This window comes from Alligator mississippiensis, chromosome 5 (genome assembly GCF_030867095.1).
Source record: "Alligator mississippiensis isolate rAllMis1 chromosome 5, rAllMis1, whole genome shotgun sequence".
NCBI lineage: Eukaryota > Metazoa > Chordata > Crocodylia > Alligatoridae > Alligator > Alligator mississippiensis.
This window is the reverse complement of record NC_081828.1, coordinates 116,094,876-116,113,300: the sequence shown is the minus strand read 5'-3', so window position 1 is coordinate 116,113,300 and position 18,425 is coordinate 116,094,876. Positions and strand designations below refer to the sequence as shown.

At 41.4% G+C, this 18,425-nt stretch overlaps 1 protein-coding gene across 1 annotated transcript in view; it reads left to right on the top strand.

Moving 5' to 3' along the window:
• ADCY1 (adenylate cyclase 1) overlaps positions 1 to 18,425 on the top strand; it is a 278,084-nt gene that overhangs the window by 200,487 nt on the left and 59,172 nt on the right. The window contains exons 8-10 of the mRNA XM_059728633.1: positions 4,623 to 4,778; positions 10,217 to 10,411; positions 12,191 to 12,288. Of these exons, the coding sequence (XP_059584616.1) occupies positions 4,623 to 4,778; positions 10,217 to 10,411; positions 12,191 to 12,288 (449 nt within the window). The remainder of the gene's footprint in view (positions 1 to 4,622; positions 4,779 to 10,216; positions 10,412 to 12,190; positions 12,289 to 18,425) is intronic.

The window sequence follows — 18,425 nt, the reverse complement described above, 5'->3', positions numbered from 1 at the left end:
ATGTAGTCAGGACGTTATATATAATATCTTCATGGAGAAGGGCTTTCTTGAGGAAGAGCAATGCTAGTGAAAGGGAGGAGGGATGGTACCTGAGCAATATCTTATTCCTCCCTAACTTTTAATGCATCCAAGCAGCTGGGTGATCACAAGACTTGCTACTCTGAAGTTCAGGCTGCTCTCTAAGGCAGTGATTCTGAAGTAGGGTGTTACGGCACCCTGGGTACCATGAGATCATTTAAGGATGACACGTAATATTAGCACTGTTAGGTGTACAAATACCTACACATGGTTTGCCAGATAAACTCAGAGATTTGAAAAAGGAATCCACAATGTCAAAACATTCTGGCCTACTGTGATCTTTCTGAGTTCTTTGTAACGAAAGGATTGCTCTAAAATGTTTACTTAGTCAAAAAAGGAGTGAAAGCTAAGAGCTGGCATCTTCCAATGAGTACCTTCAATATAAAAAAGATGAGAACAGCTGCTGTAGAGCAGGAGTCGGCAACCTAAGGTCTGTGAGCTGGATGCAGCCCATGAAGAGGTCTGATCTGGCCCATGGAGGATATGTTCAATATGAGGCATCAATGGTACAGAGCTGTACTGTGCTTCCTGTCCCCTTTGCAGCTGAGAGACTGCTGCTGCACCACATTTGGGCTTATCCTTACTGCAGAGAGATTACGTATCTGCAGGGAGACTAGGTTCAGGCAGCTGATTGCTTGCAAGGATTGGAATGGCAGGGTCTTACAACCCACAGCTATAGGTGGATCTCAATCTATGGTTTAGGCTGGCAAAAGGCTGCTGCCCCCTGCTCTAGGGAGTTCTCAGTGGGCAGGGGAGCATGGCCTTGTTCTTGCCTCTTCCAGATACATCCCCTTGGCTTAACTGGCAGGAAGTTGTATTTACACACTCCAGCACTTTGTAGCTGCATTAGTGCATCCCGTCTGTGAATAGTCTGAGGAGCTTCCTGTACTGTACTTGGAACACCAAATCTGAGCCAGCCATCACATGGCTATAAAGCTGAAAACGTGTAACATTATGGACGTGCTGGATCTAACTTCCAGGCAAGAGCCACCTGACTCATGTTTCAGAGGGGAAAAAAGGGAGAGCTAATAGTTTTGAAGTTTAGATACAATGTAATCTCTACAGAGAGACATAGAGACATTTCACCTTGTGCCTTCTTTGCGTCCTATTTTTATTTTTGTGTTTAGAAAATGCAGAAGAGGGCAAGAATCTTGCAATTCATTACCTGGAAATAAAGAAGGCCTGTTCATTTTTACTGTGTTCAGAAAGAGAAGCAGGCAGTTAAATGCATTGGCTTTTTTCACCAGAAGAGTTAGGGCTGTGCTTAGAAAATTCCTAAGTAACGTTACAAGTACATACCAAAAGGCTATGTTCTTGGTATGGGTCTTGAAGAGTATTGGCCTGAAGGTAGATCCCATTTGCTGTATTCTGACATCAGGGCTGTTCTGAAATATGAAAAAAATGTCTTATTTGGTTTGAACCACTAAAGAATGTGTGAAAGATATTTAGTGCAGAGAATGTCACTGTTTAGTGTTACAGAATGTCCTCTAGGTAGAGTATTGCTTTCCAGCTGTGAGTCACTTGCCAGAAGTTCCTCCACTGAGAGAATTTATGTAGGAACCCATTTAACAGAGATTATTCCTCACTGTTTCTACACATAACCAAATCATTATATAAAGAGTCAGATGCATAATCAATTAGCCCCACTGCCATAAAATGTACGGTATAATGCAGATAGAATCAGTAGCTACAGTCAGCCTTCAGGTATGCATTACAATAAGTGTAACTACTGTGATTTTTCACCCTTTAACAGGTCTTGTAATATGTTAATAAAAATTGTCTGCCTGCAAATATATAAGGACCTGACTTAATGAGTTCTGTCTTTTGATAGCCACACTGAAACATGCCATCAGCTGAACAAAATACATATAGCATATCAGGAAAACCTAAGAATTGCTCCATAAAATACACTGCATTTCTTTCCCTAATCTATATGTATTTTAAATTTAAAATCAAGCCAGATACTGCCCTAACTGACTTCCCATTCTGAGTATAACTGAGAAAAAATTGTCCTGGTTTCTTCACATTCAGGTGGTTATGAACACAGCTGCCATTGCTTAATAATTTTTAAGCAAATGAATCTGATTTACTTCTTCCCTACTATGATGCTCATTAAGTTTTAATTAAATGAAGTAGTTGGCATTGTTGTGTCCTGCAGATTGGATATCAGATCCTCAATGTTGACTGTCATTATTCCAGAATAATGGAAATCTGAATCAAACTTTCTCTTCTTAGTTGAACTTCTATCAACAAAGGTGGCATTTCAGTACTGTTTCTTAAACTAACACATGTCTGTAGTACACTGGAATATTGGCAGCATACTCCCCTGAATAACTTTATTGAATTCCTTTGATTAATGTAGGTTAATATTTGTCATGCCTGGTGTAGGTAGAGAGATGCCATAGGAGAAATGACTTCGAACTAGGGATTGTTTCCTCCAGAATCCTGAGTGACATCCAGTTGTGGGCATTCAATAGAGCCACAAAAATGCCACTTGTCCTCCTCTTGTCTCAAAAGTGCCTCTTATACTCCTCTCGTCTCAAAAACTGTCTGCAAACCTCCTGCCCTTTTCAGTGGCATGCTTAACTAGCTCAAGATGATTCACTGAGGGCCTTGTTACACATTTACTTAACGTGTGCTAACTACGCTTCTAACACTGGTCTTTGACTGTTCAAGCAGTGAAGCATGTAAGTGCCATGACAGTATAGTGAAGTTAGACCTTTCTAGCAAAAAGTATCTCCATATCGTATTACCTAATGTGTTGAGATAATGTCAGACTGCTCCGTAGAGGTAACTAGCCACTGTGATGGTGAGGGGGATCCTGTGAGGCTCCCTGCTCCCCACTCTCCCCCCAGAGCCCTGCTGGTTCAAGGCTCCAGTGCAGTGCAGAGGGAGAACAATGTAGGCACACAGCCTCTGTACCACATGGCAGCTGGTTTAAGGCTCTAGTGCTGTGCAGGGCCAAAGGCCACTCCTGTGCTATCCAAATGTTGCTTCCAGAGCCTTGAACATGTATGATACTGGGACTGTGACCTGCTCCCATGCCATGCTGGTTCTGCTCCAAGCCTACGGAGATGCTAGGACTGAGACCAAATATCAGCTGATTTTTGGTCTCATCCTTGGGATCCTAAAAGAGCTGGTTCAAGACCATAATAAGCATTAATGCACAACTGCTAAGAAACCTTTCAAAAGCATATTAATGCTAGGTGTAACATGTAATGAGGTCCTAAGATAAAATCTGGTCTTTATTTAGAATGAACATGTCCTTTTAGGTTTATGAACATGACAGAGCATATTGGGTGCATCTACACATTACCGTACAGTGACATAGCTACGGCACCATGCTTTAGTACTTCCTTTTGCAAGTACTAAAGCACAGCGTACTAACTGCCCATACTACACCGAGCTCATGGTGCAGTTATATTTTGCCATTACGTCGCCATAACAGCATGCTAAAACATGTGAGCGCACCACTACAGTAACATAGCTGCCAATTAGGTGTAGACCCACATGATTACTTCATTGCTATAGCGCGCTGTACAGTAATGAAGCGTGTCACTGTGTCGCTGTAAGGTGACATGTAGGTGCACTATTCTGTCTCTCAATTTTTGTGCCCAAACTAGGTGCAAACTACTTTTATAAAATACCTACCATTCTAGTAGTCATTGGGGCCTACTCTACTCCGTGCAAAAATACCAAAAGCATGAATCCAACACAGTAAGGGATTGAATAGTGACATCAAGGAGGATACATCAAGGTGCTGGTGCTTTCATTCTGATCTGCAAAAGCACTTGTACAGGAGATCTGGCTCCAGTGAAGTCAGTGGGAATTAAACATAGACTAAAAAGCTAAGCAAGTGGTTTCCTGAATGGGGAACTTTCTGCTGAAAAGAGCAGATAAGACACACTTATCCCAAAATCCCTCTGTATGGCTCTATGTTCCCAGTTTTGAGAGAGCAAGATGTAAGGTACAATCAATGTGGTCTATAATTTCCCCCCTCAGCACGTTTTTAAGTACACGTTTATTTAAAAGCAGAATTTGTTTTCATCCATTTTCACAAATGATGGCCTCCTGTGGCCAAAACAATTTAATAATGGTAAGAACAAGACAGAAATACTATAAAAGATAAAACAACCTAAAAAGCATTTATATTTTCTATTTACTTTTTAATTTATTTATCAGGAAAAAAAATTGTAAAATTAAAAAAAAATACAAATAAAGCCCCTTTGATATTGGTCATGAATGTGGTATTTTGTATAGTATGAATTTATATATCAATACTTCTTCAAATTGTTAATTACAATGTGCTTACCTACAGGTTACTGAGTATATTCTGTATGTTCAGTACAAAAAGAGAAGCATTCTGTCCTTTAGGGCAATGAGATGTATAATAAATGCACTGTTTACCAATCAGAATATTATCTCATCAGGTTTCCATGTTGGCACTGCATGATGCATATTTACATAGATACATATGCTTATATGTAAATGGAAACGTGTGCATGCATCTTGTATAACCATATATTTTTTTATTTGCCTGACAGATATTTCCAGGGCTGATTCTCTCGGACATAAAACCAGCCAAAAGAATGAAGTTCAAAACAGTCTGCTACCTGCTTGTACAACTCATGCATTGCCGTAAAATGTTCAAAGCAGAAATCCCTTTCTCCAATGTCATGACATGTGAGGATGATGACAAGGTAATTCATGAATAAGACGTACAAGATGTACAGTATAAGATTTTCTGAGTTCTTTAACTGCATGTGCAATACATTTCTCTATTTCATCAGACACAGAACAAGGAAACATGCTGTTACTGCAGTATGTATGGTACTATCACTAAAAATCTATAATCGAAATAATAATAATATTGCCTGTACTATGGGAACTACTTCAAAACTTTCCCATCTTTGCTAAAGTATCATTTCTATGCAATGGGTGTTAACATAGCAAAGATGGACAGTGGGGTCAAGAACACACCATGCAGGCAAGTGGCAAGACAGTACTATGTCAAGGGAAGAAGGGAGGAGCAATAAGGCAGATGTCATGGTGTGCCTCTCCTGTAGACTACCAAACCAAGAGGAAAAAGTGCTTGAGAAGTTTTTCAAACAGCTGTTCAAACCATGTTCTGATTGGATGTTTAAGCACTGTGACATCTGTTGGGAGGATAACACAGCAGTAAACAGTCAGTCCAGCAAGTTTTTGGAGCGTGTCTGGGTATAGATGGTGTATTTTGGTATAAATGGTGGAGAAACTGGCTAGTTCAAAAGATCTTCGTGATTCACTGCTCACAAATAGGAATGAGTTGGTCAAAGAATAGGAAGGAAAAAGGCAACTGCAGCTTGGGTGACAGTGACTGTAAAATGAAAGAATTCAAAATTCCAGCGTACAGAAGGAAGGAGAGCAACAGAATAAAGGCATTGGACTTCAGAACAGCAGACTTTAACAAATTCAGGGAGCTGGTGGGCAGGATCCCATGGGAGGCAAGTCTGAGAGGAAAAGGAGTCCAAGAGAGCTAGTTGCACCCTTAATATGGTGAAAGAGCAGGGTATCCTGATGTGAAGACAGGGTATCCTGATGTGAAGACAGGATAAGAATTGCAGCAAGAGACTAGTCTGGGTAAACAGAGACCGCTTCAATTAACTGGAACTCAAAAATAAATCTTTCAAAAAATGCAAATTTGTCAGTATAACTTGGGATGATTATAATTGTCACATGGCCATGCAGTGAGAATATCAAGAAAGTCCAGGTGCAAGTGGAGATGCAGCTAAAAGGATGTACAAGGAAACAAAAAACTGTTCTACAACTATGGTAGAAGTAAAAGGTCTACGAAAAGTGTTGGTACTCTGTTGAATCAAGAGGACAATCTTGTAATGAATAATTCAGAGAAGGCTGAAATATTTAATGTGTTGGGTTTTTTTTTACTTCAGTTTTAGCAAATAAGGGCAACTGTCATGATTAACAAAATTGGCAGAAATAATAGAAATAACTTGTTCTTCTTACCTCAGAAGTTTTGGATAGGATGTTTAGTTATCTCAATCATGTAAAGCAAGACTATATTTTATATAGTAGTAATAGTAATACTTTATGTATAGCGTTTGCTAAAACAATACAATAACAGTGATAATAAAATTGTATAATTTGTTTATTGTTAAAAGCATACGATAAGTTTACACATACTACCTGTTGAAACAAAATTAAAACATATATACAGATATATTGTAAACTCTAATACAAAAACAGATAATATGAAACAATATACAAAGGCAGAATATAGAACAGAGCAGGGAAATTTGATTTCAGCCTTTATTTTTTGTGCAAGTAATGCAAATACATGCACCTAGGAAGCGTAGGCCAGGCTGTAAGCTGTTAGAGAGGAGCTGGTTTTTTTCCCTCATTAGTCCAATATTTAACATTTTCCACCACTGAACAGATCCATTTACCTCATTTCTTCAAAGAATGAGCAAGTCCACAAATAATGATTAAACTAGTCTATCTCATTCTACCTGCAAGAATGTATTAGCTCTGTATATCTAGTCTAACACCACCTGCTTGCAATGGCTGTATATCTTGAGTGAATTGCAGTCTGGTAATGGCTTCGCATTGTTTGTTGTTTCGTAATTCACATAGATAGGTTTCTAAGCCAAAAGAGTGCTTTACTCATCTAAAAAAAGGGTAAGTTCAAGTAAATCATGCTGCCTGCATATGTGTGTCTGCACAGTGACATCTTTAATTCTTAAATTATAACTTGTTTTAAGCATAGAGGCAATATTGGGTCAATGTCAGCACATTTCTCAGGTTGTTCATCTGGAGGAGAATCTAAAGGTTATTTAATCATCCAAATAAGGGTTTATTTGGAAGAGGAGAGGCTTTTAAATGTACTTCTTATGGTATCTGATAGGGATACAGGCTCTAAATTTTATCCAATAATTTATAGTTCTTAATTGAGCTCAAGTACTCAAATTAAATGGCCCTGTTTCAGATTATGTGAGACACTTTGTCACAGAATATGGTACAGATAAAAGCTGCCTTCAAAAATAATTAAAATGTTCTTTATTTCATTTTTTAATGAACCATGGGGTCAGCACTCCATAGTTGTGCTCCATACAATAAAATGGACTCTCCCTTAGATCTATAGACCTTTAGTGATGCCAGTACGCTTTTACTGTTGTTACTGTAAAAGGATAAAAGGACAAATGCTTATGCTTTTGATGTGTTTATTCCAGATCAGATTTTTTTGTATTGAAAAAATTCCCACATATTTAAATGAGGATACCACCTCTAATTTCTTTTTCTGTAAATCCATACTTGTTTCCTCCTTTTGTTCCTCAAAACAGTAATTTGTATTTAACAGTTTGGGTTTCCAAGCTGTTTGAAAAACAATACTACTGAAAGGCATTAAATAACTTTTGGAGAGCTATCTGGGATTCTGACATTACTAGCACATAATCTGCATAAAGCAAGACAGAAATAGAAACATTGATGCATGCAGTTGTTATATAGATTTTATACACGGCAGCCAGAAAACACTGAAAGAAGAATTTGAAAGGTATTTTACCCTGTGCTGTGGAGTCTCTTCCTGTATTTATCAGGGACCACATCATAAACCACTGGTCTGGTTTGGTTACCCAAATCCTCTGTGCAGGGGAGTATGTTTGTATGTGTTCTTTAACCGCCTGCTAAACTACATTTTTGGGTTTTTAGAAATTCAATTACACTTGCTTCATATGTCCAATACAAATGTAAACTTCTCTTAATACTGAATTACTGTATCCATGCTCAGCATCTTTTTGATCACCTTTTTCCTCTGAATTGTGACTTTGAGAGAGAATCTTAAAATAGCTGATAAAGATGTTGATGGGGTTTTTTGAATGGGTTATTCAGAATTGATTACTCTGAACAGTGCAAACATTAATTGCACCTTGTATCTTTTTATTAAGTTGCTGATAGTGACCGTGAAGATGCTTCCAGTTTTATCGTAGGTGGTAGACAATTTTTTGTTTGAGAGGCTTTGTTATTTCTGAATGCATTAACTTGCACTTGTTTGGTAATAGCAAAATTCTTCTGATCATGTCAAAACAACCTAAGCTTGTCTGTACAGGTATAAACTAGACAGAAACCCTAGGCAAAAGGTAATGCTATGACTATATGTATGAGATTTTACTGAGCATAATCAATGGCAATGGGCACAAAGAGCTAGATCTAACAGAAGACTTGGATGTCCAGAAGTTGGGCACTATGGCTCCTAACTTTCTGATGCTTCAGTGTCAGAGTAGAATCCAGAAATCTCTGCTAGGCATCTCAGTTTACAATACATTGTGCATGGGAAGAGTTAGGACCTTCAGAATAGAATCCAAATAATTTGTATGCTGACTGAAGCGCCCTGTAAGATTAGTCAGTAGCATACAATAAACTCAGGGCATGTCTGAACTCCTGGATCCCTCCAGGGCTTAGGCATCTCTGTCAGGGCTGCAGAAGTGCCTCTGCCCAGTTACAATCCACAGCCTAGAATGCTGTCCTGAGAATGGCCACCTAACTCCGTGCTTTCAAAAAGGAGTGGTCATGGTACTGCCAAACTTTTATATGACATTCTAGTGATTAGACTGTAGAAATGGGGGACTTGGACATAATTTTCTTTTCAGCCTGAAGGGTTTCAACCCACATCTAGCAACTACCAGGAGAGTGTCCTAACATCCAGGCTTTAACGTAGGCTAGTGGGAGGAGGGGACAAAATGAAGCTGTGCCACCTTACAGCAAAGAATTCAGAAATCACAGGGCCAGAACGAGACCACAAGACCTAATCTCTGGGTAGGATATCCTCCACACATGTGGAAGTGCTTGGTTCCAGTCACCTACACTAATGATCGTTTAATGTAAAATCAGCCTTGAGAATAGAAACCAGAGCCAATGATCTCTGCCCCAGTGGGAGTGATTACCACTAAACCAGAGATATGTTTTCTCTCACTTGCTTTTGTGCTTTCTAGCTATATACATCCTGAATTCTTTGCAGCTGAGTGGAGCAGTTTCATTTGAAATGGTGGACAATACCCCACCCTACATACTCTCCATTGTGGTAGGAGATATAGGTTTGACCACTTCACTCCCTAGGTGGAAGAGGGAATTGAACCCAAGTTTCCCACTTCTTGGGCAAATCATTTAACCAGAAGGCTGTTATAGAAAGGTGGGTGCCATTCTCTCCTCATCATCCTCTGGCCTCACTATAAAATGACACATTTTGTGAGGGTACTACTTCTGTCAGTGTTAGAAATGCCTCAGCAGGACAGTTGTAATTAGGTGTGAACTAGCTGCCAGGCTTCCCAGGTAGGGCATCTTGACATCTGCAGAAACAAAGCTCTAGGCTCGTAACAGTAGGTGACCATAAGAAAAACCGGGACATCCAGGACACTGCCCCCCCCCCCCCTTCTGCTTTAGCCTTCCCTTGGGTAATGTAGTCTATTATTGGGTCTAGCCCTAAGTGCCTTTGGTGTTGTTTCTCTACATCTCTACCTGTCAGTGTCTCAGTTGGGGGCAGGATACAAACATATATATGTGGAGTGAGTAACAAAAGAAAAATGGTAATATAGGAACAGTAATTTTAAAAAATAGCTTTTAAAACTTTCTATCTGTGACTACATTTGTGGCATAAAAATATTCAAAGTCACCTGCTGTCATTACACAAGATGTACAGATGCACATCCTTGAAAACTGCAAGGAAGTTTGCTGTTCACAGTGGCAGAGCAAATTTTTGGGGAGCACAATAAATAATGACAATTCTCAAGGATCAGAAGTGATGTTCAGGACCAGTTGAAGTCAATAGGAGCTTTGCCACTAATGTTAATGAAGTCAGAATCTCATCTGATAAATTTAAACTTAAATTTCAGTTAACCTACAAACATGTTGGTATAAGAGCTGTGTCTTATCTTTTTTTTTTTTTTTCCTGGCTCTGGATTTCTGACTTTAGTAGTAGAAATACAGCAAGAAGCCTTGGCACAGAGGATGGACTCTCAAGCTGAGGATCATGGTCTTGAGTCTGCCAGTACTTTTTTCATTCTGTGTCTAATAGAGACATTTCCAGTTTTAATAACATCTGTTCTGTGAAGAGCAACCAACCATCCTCTTCTTTTCATTGCTGCTGCAGAGGAGAGCGTTAAGGACAGCCTCTGAAAAACTCAGGAATCGTTCCTCCTTTTCTACAAATGTTGTATACAACACTCCAGGAACTCGAGTAAACAGATACATCAGCCGTTTGATAGAGGCCCGGCAAACTGAGTCTGAGATGGCTGACTTGAATTTTATTACCCTGAAGTATAAACAAATTGAACGTGAACATAAAGTAAGTGATCCTTTTACTAATTTCACTCTTCAGAGACAATGGGTCAGTGGAGTTGTACCTTCTTAGAGAAGGGCCACATTTTTCTCACTATTTTGAAATAATATTATGGGGGCTCTGTCTGAACCAACAAATGGATTTTACCTCCCCCTTCTTGTGGAAGATGCTCTTCAGGGACAGGGGAAGAGAGGAAGTTTGTTGGAAGGAGATCTCAGTGAGGTCTCCTTTGTTGAGTTGCTTTCTTGTCATTCCATTGGGACAGTAGCAATTAAATTACTTATATTGTGTAGTAATCCAAAGAGCCCATCCTGAAGTCCTGGGAATCCCATTTACGGGATGCACAATCACTCATACAGACTCTCTATGATGCCACTCTAGAAAGGCTACATTTTATTTTTTTCTTCAGAATTTCTGTGAAGCTGGAAGCCTTGGCTCTGGGCTGTCCTAAACTGTCAAGTTTCTACCTAGTGCCCTACTCCATTTGTGTCCTACTCCCTATTCTACCAACTATTCAGGATGGTAGACAGCTACCAGGTGAGGGGAGAGCCACATACCAAAGCTTTCTTCAGTTTATGGCTCTGATACAGGATGCTAGAAAAATTAGAGTTATAGACCTAATACTCTCAACCACATTCTGGTCATCCCTCATGCACGTGGTTGTAACCTAACAGGAACTCCATTGATTTCACTGAAGAATAGAACCTTAACTCTAAAGTATTTATCCCCAACTCATCTGGGTATTTTTTTAAAGTAAGGAGAGTAGAAGACATGCGATATAAACAAATTTAGCAGTAGCTCTCGATTTCTTTTTTGTTTGTTTGTTTGGTTTTTTGTTTGTTTTTTTTGTTTCTTTCTTTTTGCATGTAAGGCATTTTGTAGTCAAGAATATGTTGTCACCACTGACTAAAGGTAAAGGACTATCCATCAGATTGAATTCATTTCCAGTTCTATGCCTCCTTCTTCTATTTAAGGGAGCAGAAGAGGGTTATATGGAATGAAAAAGATCAGTGGTGCACAAACTCCATAATCTGAAACTCTTTGGATAAAGATCATGAGAAAGTTCTGTTCTGTGCACTAGAAGACAACTGAGATCATCCTGCAAGGAGCACTTTAATAGAGCTGTTGGTTATACACCTTCCCAAGTCTTCTTACAATTTACCAAGCTGTCAGGGACTGTGTATGCATGGAGTCCTTGGCATAGGCTCTGCCTATCTTACAGTGGTGCACATGCCCTGCTTTCCAAGTTTAGCACCACATTCTAGCCTCAGTTAATGTGGAGTTCAAAGCTGGAGTGTTTAATCTGATTGAGCAAAACAAGTCCAGATTTACCCCAGTGTAACTGAGGTTGGAGTATGGCATTTAATATTCTTTATTCTTCATCAGGGGAGCACATTGTTTTTTAAGCCTTGTGACTTGTTTAATTCCAAACCAATCACTCCAGGACCATTCACCCATATCTCTCAATAAAAACTATTTCCATGGTATATTTTACCAGTCTTACCTCAGCTGTTACAGCTGCAGAGCTGTTTGAAAATGGCAGGAAGGACTTTTGTCATGGGAACAGTGTATTTATTTTTTCCCCATTCTGACTCAAAATGACTAAACCTTTTTTTCCTCAAGCCTTCAACTATCAATTCACTTTTGGGCAAAGACCAATCCTAAATAATTCCAGTTTGAAAAGGTAAAAGATTGGGAAGGATATGAGATGCTGTTCTGTGTTCAAAGTAAGAAATAATTATATATTCCAGCTCACTGTCTTCATTCATCTCCTCTCTTTTGCAGTACCACCAGCTTCAGGATGAATACTTCACCAGTGCTGTAGGTCTTTCACTAATTCTAGCTGCCTTATTTGGCCTTGTCTACCTTCTAATAATACCACAGTAAGTATCTTTTGACATTTGCATTCAGAGCACAGCCAAATATACGCTGGAGTGAAAACTGAAACACACTTTACCTATAACAAAGCACAGAAAGTGAAAACCCAAAGAAAATATTTGACATGTCCATTCTAAAGTATATGGTCAAGATTGGTACATCCTAAATCTGATGATCAGCCTTGTCTCCCCAATTTGTCTGTGTTCATCTGGCTCTTTGAAAACAAATATCTGTTCTTCTCTTTCTTTTCTTTATCAGTAGCCTAAGTACAATGATTAACACCTCCCCTCCCTCAGTAATGAATGTGTAGACCAGGGGTAGGCAAACTACTGTACAAGCACCACAAGTGGCTTAGGCAGCTTCTTTATGGGAAGGGACAGGCAGCACAGTGACAGATAGGGCAGAAAGCAGGTCATGTAGGGAGTAGGGATGTGCAAAGCGGGCCCTATTTGATTCGGATTCAGCCCGAATCAGGGACAGTCATTCGATTTGTTGATTCAGATCATTGTCCATGATTCAATCTGGCCAAATCTGAATCTGAAGATTCAATGCTGATTCGGAGAATCAGCAATTCAGACATAGACACAGCTTTAAATGTTTCTTCTACATACCTTGAGGTACCAGCGCGGCTTGTGAACACTGATGCTGGGGTGGATGGAGCATCCCACAGGAGCGTGGACAGGTCCTCCACAGGAGCGTGGGCAGGTCCTCCGCATGCTCGGCGGCAAACCCAGAAGTGGACCAAAAGTGGTACCAAAAAAGTGGAGCAAAAGTGGTACCAGAAGTACCCAGACCCAGGAGACACCAGTTGCCGAGCCGGGCGGGTGTGGAGGTGCCCCCAACATACCCAGAAGTGGGCCAAAAGTGCTTCTGGTCCGCTTCCAGATCTGCTGTCGACCGTGCTGAGGAGCTACCCACACTCCTGTGGGACACTCCATGTGCCCCAGCATCGCAGCACTCACGAGCCACCTGCTACCTAGAGGTATGTAGAAAAAACATTTAAAGCTGTGTCTATGTCCAAATCACCAGATCTTTCCGAATCTCTCCGTATTGATTCGGAGGATTCTGATTCAATTTGGAGAGATTAAAGGGTCCTCTGATCGATTCGATTTGATTCAGATTCAGAGATTCAGCCACCAAATTGGGCCAACTCTCTGCTGAATCGAATCAGGGACTGAAGCTTCAAACGGCCCTAGTAGGGAGCACAGGTCAGGAAACAAAAAGCAGAGCAGCAGAATGAGTAAGGGAAAGAGATCAAAGTGGCATTCAGGGCTGGTACACCTGCCAAAAAGGTTAAATCCCACAAGTGTAGAAGATATGTTTGAAGGAAAACAATGTGAACACTTATTAAATCAGTTAGGGTATGGTCTACGTAGCAATAGCCACACCTTTGTCTGTGAATGAAGACATGCCCAAGATAGTTTTAAGTTAGCTACCTTTGGTTCTTCTAGCAGCATAGCTGTAACAGTACAGTGCTTAGCACAAGCTAACCCTGAATATTTACCCAGCTTCTTGTTTAGTGTTTTAGCCTGTACTGAAATCTGTGTTGCCTCAGCTACAAGCTGTCTAGCTAAATCTAACTCAGGTGTGTCTATGTAACCTGCAGTCAGCTATTGACTGTAGTGTGGATGTATTCTGAGTTGCAGGTGATTAATTGAGCACAGTTTATTTTTGTGTTTCTTTTATTGTTTGTATTTTTATTTGTTTATTGGCTGATTCACATAATTCAGCAATGGCCACTGACTCTCACAAGCATATGTATATGAATAATTATTTATTTCTTTGGTAAATAATCAGATTTCTGTTTCAGCTTCCTAAGGAGTTATTACAGATAATGTTGGGTGAAGACATTTTCAAGTGAATAAAAAATATCCTGGCTTATGTCCTTTATAGAGAGGGACTTCCTGTTAGTTTAACCTTGTTCTCATCACATCACTAGGACTCGTGTGGCCAGTAAGGCCACAGCTGAACGCCTTTGCAAATACCATGCTAACTTCAGCTGTTTCCTGCTTTCAATTTTTCAGTCAGAATAATATTTATTTGAAATTTGTTTTTAAATGAAAGTTTCATACTGTCATTATTTAATGGTCTCAAGTTTGTATCATCTTTCAGCTGAGGTTTTTAAAGCAGTTTCCAAAGATCAATCAACTAAAGCCCTTTCCCCCTTCCCAAAGATTTCAATATTATGGGTAAAGTATACACAGAAATTGCTATTCCTACCTGCAAAGTAGAGCCCAGCATCAGGACCTAGCAGTTTAGGATAGGAAGTGACAAAATAAAGCAGATGCTATTGAAGCTTCAGAATGAATTGGAGTAGGCAATATAATATGATAGTTTGCAACTGATTCTTCAAAAGATGGGCTGCTTCTTTAATAACCAGCTAGTGAAAACTTCAGTTTAACGTCTGGTCTGACAGAGGCAAACTACCGATGGAGCAGCACCGTGGAACACCTTTTTGTTCATTACCAGAGGCATAGTAGTAAGCTCATTCACCACCAAGGGTAGAGGGATGCAGGGTGCTTCCATCCCAAAATATAGGCTGCACCTAGTGGGAGAAAAACTCTTTGGGGAGGAGGGGAGCACCATTCCACTTGCCCCTGCCCTCCATATGCACTGCTGATGACATATGCACTGCTGAGTTGTATTGCCTGGCTCCTATAGCACAGAGTTGCCCCTACTATGGTAAAAGTTTCCAGGGATGATTCTGGCACCCCCTTATAGTCAGCACCTGGGGCTGGTCCCTCACTTGCCCCATCCTAGTTACACTACTGTTCGTTACTGATACATTTAGAAAAGTGCTGCCTACAGAATGCTAGAATTGCTTCCTGCAGCACCCTGGGGTGGCTTTATTGGACAACCTTTCTTCTAAGTAGTGACCTGGCCAATATCCTTGTATAATTTTGACATAATCACAGCATCAAGTGTGCTACAACCTTGCAAAAGCAAATTATTGTAAAAAGAGTCCTCACCTCCCCTATGTATGAAACTTTTAACTTGGAAATGCTATTTAAATTGTCAAAAGCAGTAAGTAATAATGGACGGGATTCTGGCCTGCAGGGACAAACTGAGTCACGAAGAGAATTATATTGTTACAGTGAGAGCAGGAAAGAAAGTTCTTGATGTTTATTATAAGAGAGAACTGTTCCCAGAGGAAAGTTCAGAAACTAATATAGGATACTGTTAAGCCCTGATATTGGCCCATTGTTACATGAGCACACAAGGTGGAAGGGGGCTTTGCCGCCTCTGGTGCTTATTAAAAGGTCTGCCATTTTCAGGCTTTGTGACAAGTGGTACTTGCACCCCCAAAGGAAATGAACAAATGAAACACTATGGCCCTGTCTGCTCAAGCTGACCAATGGTGGAAAGGAGAGTATACTGAGGCCCCTCACAGATTATAATGCTCATGACATGCCCTCTCTCCCCTGCGTTGTTTTGTGATGAGAATTTGTACACACAGTATAATATTGTACCCACAATACAAGTCAATGCTTCAAAAGCATAGCAGAGCCTGCCAGCTGGTGCTACTACTGCTTAGTATTTATTTAGTATTTATGGGCACATATACATGAGACGCTTCAAGCACAGTAGACTAATTCTACTAGCCTGGCAGGCAAAAGCCATGCTAGTTTGCAGTAGTATTAGTCTACTGTGCAGTAGCATCACCTAAAATGTGTGCACCAGCACTACTGTGCAGTAGTGCCGGTTCATGTGCACTAAATGTGCAGTAACTGCTGTGCATTAATACATGTGTAGATGTGCCCTATTTGTGGTAGCACCTAGAGATGTGTGGGTGGCATCCAAATTATCACCCATTCAAAAATATCCTTGCATTATTGTAGATTTTTGTATGAATTTGAAATCAGAAACATTTATCAGGATTATATAGTGATCTGAAAAAATACCACACCCAGTAGTTATTCTTTTCCTTCCACTGTTTGGTTTTAAAATCCTTCAACAGCAGCTGTTATTCAGTCATGATAGTAAAGGGCATATGTGCAGTGGCTCATATCTTTTGGTCTGGCTGAGTCATAGTTGTAAGACTACAGAAAAAGTCCCAAAGGTGATATTAAGCTACTGTTTTCCTCCCTCTAACTTGTCCCTGGCTGCCAACATCCCCAGGAGCCTGTTACAGTAACCAAGGATCACCATCATGCAGGAAAGCCCAACCAATGTCTTCTTTCCCTCAACCTCGCACTCTGCTTTGGAAGACTGAGAGAGGGTTTGTTATAGGTTTTCCTCAATTTCTTAGGGGCTCTTTAGAAATGAGGCCTGAAGGCCTTCCAGTTGCATCATAGGAGCAACAGAAATTGGGGCCAAGATTCATAGATTCATAGATGTTAGGGCCGGAAGGGACCTCAATAGATCATCGAGTCCGACCCCCTGCATAGGCAGGAAAGAGTGCTGGGTCTAGATGACCCCAGCTAGATGCTCATCTAACCTCCTCTTGAAGACCCCCAGGATAGGGGAGAGCACCACCTCCCTTGGGAGCCCGTTCCAGACCTTGGCCACTTGAACTGTGAAGAAGTTCTTCCTAATGTCCAGTCTAAATCTGCTCTCTGCTAGCTTGTGGCCATTATTTCTTGTAACCCCCGGGGGCGCTTTGGTGAATAAATACTCACCAATTCCCTTCTGTGCCCCCCGTGATGAACTTATAGGCAGCCACAAGGTCGCCTCTCAACCTTCTCTTGCGGAGGCTGAAAAGGTCCAGGTTCTCTAGTCTCTCCTCGTAGGGCTTGGTCTGCAGGCCCTTAACCATACGAGTGGCCCTTCTCTGGACCCTCTCCAGGTTATCCGCATCCCTCTTGAAGTGTGGCGCCCAGAATTGCACGCAGTACTCCAACTGCGGTCTGACCAGCGCCCGATAGAGGGGAAGTATCACCTCCTTGGACCTATTCGTCATGCATCTGCTGTTGCACGATAAAGTGCCATTGGCTTTTCTGATGGCTTCGTCACACTGCCGACTCATGTTCATCTTGGAGTCCACTAGGACTCCAAGATCCCTTTCCACTTCCGTGCCACCCAGCAGGTCATTCCCTAGGCTGTAGGTGTGCTGGACATTTTTTCTCCTTACGTGCAGCACTTTGCATTTCTCCTTGTTGAACTGCATTCTGTTGTTTTCTGCCCACTTGTCTAACCTGTCCAGGTCTGCTTGCAGCTGTTCCCTGCCCTCCGACGTGTCCACTTCTCCCCATAGTTTTGTGTCATCTGCAAACTTGGACAGAGTACATTTCACTCCCTCGTCCAAGTCGCTGATGAAGACATTAAAGAGTATCGGTCCAAGGACCGAGCCCTGCAGTACCCCACTGCCCACACCCTTCCAGGTCAAAGCCGACCCATCCACCACGACTCTCTGGGTGCGACCCTCCAGCCAATTTGCCACCCACCGGACTGTGTAGTCATCCAAGTCACAGCCTCTTAACTTGTTCACCAGTATGGGGTGGGATACCGTATTGAAGGCCTTCCTGAAGTCTAAGTATACGACATCCACCCCTCCTCCTGTGTCCAGGCATTTCATAACCCGGTCATAAAAAGAGACTAGATTGGTCAGGCACGATCTGCCTGCCACGAACCCGTGCTGGTTTCCCCTCAGCATAATTTGTCCTGCCGGGCTCTCGTATATGTGTGCCTTGATAATTTTTTCAAAGACTTTACCAAGGATGGGGGTGAGACTGACTGGTCTATAGTTGCCGGGGTCCTCCTTCCTCCCCTTCTTGAAAATAGGGACCACATTTTCCCTTTTCCAGTCCTCCTGGACTTGGCCCGTGCACCACGAGCGTTCAAATATTCCCGCCAGTGGCTCTGCAATGATGTCAGCCAATGCCTTCAGCACCCTCGGAAGGAGCTCATCCGGGCCTGCTGACTTAAACGCATCCAGTTCCTCCAAGTGACTCTGCACCATCTCAGGGTCTACGCATGGCAGTCTGGCACCTTGCTGCTGCCTCTCTACAACCCCAGTGAGAGACTTGTTGTGCCCCTCACTTAGGAACACTGAGGCAAAGAACTCGTTGAGGAGTTCAGCCTTGTCCCCCCTGTCCGTCACCAATTGTTTCTGCCCATTTAGCAGGGGTCCTATTCCTCCCTGGGCCTTCCTTTTACTCCCTATATATCTAAAAAACAATTTCTTGTTCTCCTTTACTGGGGA